The sequence below is a fragment of the Protobothrops mucrosquamatus genome, unplaced genomic scaffold (genome assembly GCF_001527695.2).
Source record: "Protobothrops mucrosquamatus isolate PMUCROS unplaced genomic scaffold, P.Mucros_1.0 scaffold6474, whole genome shotgun sequence".
NCBI classification, from domain to species: Eukaryota; Metazoa; Chordata; class Lepidosauria; order Squamata; family Viperidae; genus Protobothrops; species Protobothrops mucrosquamatus.
This window is the reverse complement of record NW_015392298.1, coordinates 31,054-34,023: the sequence shown is the minus strand read 5'-3', so window position 1 is coordinate 34,023 and position 2,970 is coordinate 31,054. Positions and strand designations below refer to the sequence as shown.

Here is a 2,970-nt window from a genome sequence, read left to right as displayed (position 1 = left end):
ATGACTCGTGGACTTCAACTCCCAGAATTCCTGAGCCAGCATGGGGGAACTATGGCCCTTTCATGACTCGTGGACTTCAACTCCCAGAATTCCTGAGCCAGCATGGGGGAACTATGGCCCCCTCATGACTGGTGGACTTCAACTCCCAGAATTCCTGAGCCAGCATGGCTCAGCATGGAAACCTCTCCCTTTCCCCTCAGCATGGCTGGCTCAGGAATTCTGGGAGTCGAAGTCCACGAGTCATAAAAGAGCCAAGGTTTCCCACCCCTGTACTAGACCAACAATCAAGCAGGAAAAAGGTGACTTAACAATCCTCACCCTTAGCAACCACTGCTGCGTCCTTGCGGTCATTTGATCACACAGTTCAGGCACTTGGTAACTGGCCCCTATTTATGACGGCTCCAGTGCCCCAGGGTTATGTCCACGCTATTTGCATCCTTCCCAGGAGACTTCCACTAGCAATGAGGAAAGCTGGATTTTCTTAACAACCCCGTGACTTGATCAAAAACCATGGTAAAAAAAAAAAATTCCAGCCTGTGTTTCTGTCTAAGTCAAGAACGACCTATACAGGTCTACCTTTGTGGTGACATTCTTGTGGGTCTTAACAGAAACAAAAGGCATATGACTTTCTCGTTTCTAAGAAAAAGAAAAAAAGAAAAAATTAGCTGCTATTGTGGGATCTCGCGATTTTTAAAACAGTTTGATGTTTGTTTATTCGTGTCAGAAGCACGAATAAACAAACATCAAACCGTTTTAAAAATCACAGTTCAAATGAGGCAGACTATATCAGGGCTTTTCAACCTTTTCACCCATTGTACCACTTTTAGGATATGGCAATATCCAAATACCACCAGTCGCCTAGCAAGGTGTCAAAAACTTGATGAGCCAAAAAAAAAAAAAAAAGGAAAAAAGTGATAAAGTACAGGTAGTCCTCGACTTACAACAGTTCGCTTAGTGACTGTTCGAAGTTACAATGGCACTGAAAAAAGTGCCCCCCAAGCCACAGCCGAGCAAAACACCTGCCTGCCCGCCCGGCCGCACTCTTCCTCCTATCTGAGGTTTTCATTGTGAGCATTTCTGTTGAGGATAGGCAGTGGGGGGTGGGGGTGGGGATGTGTGTGGTTTTTATTCCCCCCCGTCTGCTGGGTGGTTGCAGCAGGTTTTGGTCACTTCACATGACCCTGTGACACTGTGACCGTCATAAATATGAATCAGTTGCCAAGCCTCTGAATGTACATCACAAGACCCTGGAGAGGCTGCAACATTCCAGCTGATCGGTGCTTCTTCTGGGCTCAGCAGAAGCACCAGGACCAGCGGCAAGCTACATCTGGGGCCTGGCGCTGATCCTGGCACTTCCGCTGAGCCCTGACAGCTCCGAAGAAGCGCCGATCAGCTGGAAAGCTGATCCTGGGGCTTCCTCTGAGCCCTGACAGCCCTGCAGCTCCAGCTGTCTCTCGCTCAGGCTTGTGCGGTGCTGCCACCAGTTCAGCTCATTCTCCTTCCCCACTACCACTTTTCTAGGATGGTCGTGTACCACCTGCCGCGTGCCAATGTACCACAGGTGGTACCCGTACCACTGATTGAAAAGCCTTGCTCCAATGTACGCTGATCGGGACACAAAAGGGCAGATAATACCTGTGTGTTGTCACCACAATCGCAAAGGGAAGAAGCCACCAGATAGCCCAGTTTGTTCAGTGTGCGTCTCCGGAACTTCTTGCGCCTGTGCGCAGTCTACAGGTAGTCCTCAACCTACGACCGCAGTTGAGCCCAAAATTTGTGTTGCTTAGTGAGACCTTTGTGAAGTGAGTTTTGCCCCCGTTTAGGACCCTTCTCGCCACAGTTAAGTGAACAATGTGGTTGTTAAGTGAATCTGGCTTCCCCGTTGACTTTGCTGGTCAGAAAGTCACAAAAAGGGGGGATCAGGTGACACCCCGGGGACACGGCAATCGTCATACATTCATGCCAGTTGCCCGTCCAAATTTCGATCTCTTGACCCTGAATGCTGTAATGGTCGTTAAGTGTGAAAAACAGTCCCAAGTCACTTTTTTTCAGCGCTGTTGTAACTAAGCAAATGGTTGTAAGTCGAGGGCTAGTTATATAGCAGTGTTTCTCAACCTTGACAATTTTAAGGCATGTGGACTTCAACTCCCAGAATTCCACAGCCAGCAATGCTGGCTGTGGAATTCTGGGAGTTGAAGTCCACATGCCTTAAAATTGTCAAGGTTGAGAAACACTGCTATATAGTGTTTACAGTAAGCAGTTATGGTGGGCTATGACTGGGGAGATGAGGGTTCAAACCTATTTTTACAAACTCAAGGTGATTTTTGAATCGGATTTTGTTCTGATTATATTACTATTTTCTTCCCCCCCCCCAGTTGGTACCATACCTGAACAACTTGGGCATTGCTGTTGCGGGCAGCTGCAGGGGCACGAAATCAGGGGCCGAAGCTCTTCAGGTGAGCAGTTTCTCTTTGTCCCCTTCCCCCCCCCCCATCCAATTTTAAGGGAGGGGTTTGCAGGAGTAAAGGTACAAAGCCTCTAAACAGCCCTTTTGCCCAGGGATTGTGAAGCCTTCCCACCCAGTTCATGAGGCTGGTGGAGATAATTCAACTAATTAAAGAGACAGAGGGTGAAGAGTGGTTAGATGACAGGCCAGTTCTGCTCTGGGTCTCCAAGCCTTTGTGGTCTGTTTTCTAAAAGACGGAAGAAGGGATGGAGAATATCTCCAAGGCTTTTAGCAACCAAATTATGGTAGGTCCACCAGTGTATGTGAGAAAGAGAGAGAGATGATATGAGATATAGAGGAGGTGGGGGGAAGATGAGAAAGATGAAAAATGTATGTATGTAGGGATGGATAGAGAGATGATGGATAGAGAGAGAGATGAGAAAGATGAAAAATGATGTATGCATGGATGGATGGATGGATGGATGGATGGATGGATGGATGGATGGATGGATGGATGGATGGAT

General features: G+C 47.8%; 1 protein-coding gene across 1 annotated transcript in view; it reads left to right on the top strand.

Annotated features, from left to right (window-relative positions):
- Nucleotides 1-2,375: 2,375 nt before the first annotated feature.
- Nucleotides 2,376-2,970, top strand: part of LOC107300253 (serine/threonine-protein kinase ULK2-like) — a gene marked incomplete at both ends in the record, with an annotated part of 31,605 nt that continues 31,010 nt past the window's right edge. The window contains one exon of the mRNA XM_015829591.1: nt 2,376-2,456. Coding sequence (XP_015685077.1) covers nt 2,376-2,456 — 81 coding nt within the window. The remainder of the gene's footprint in view (nt 2,457-2,970) is intronic.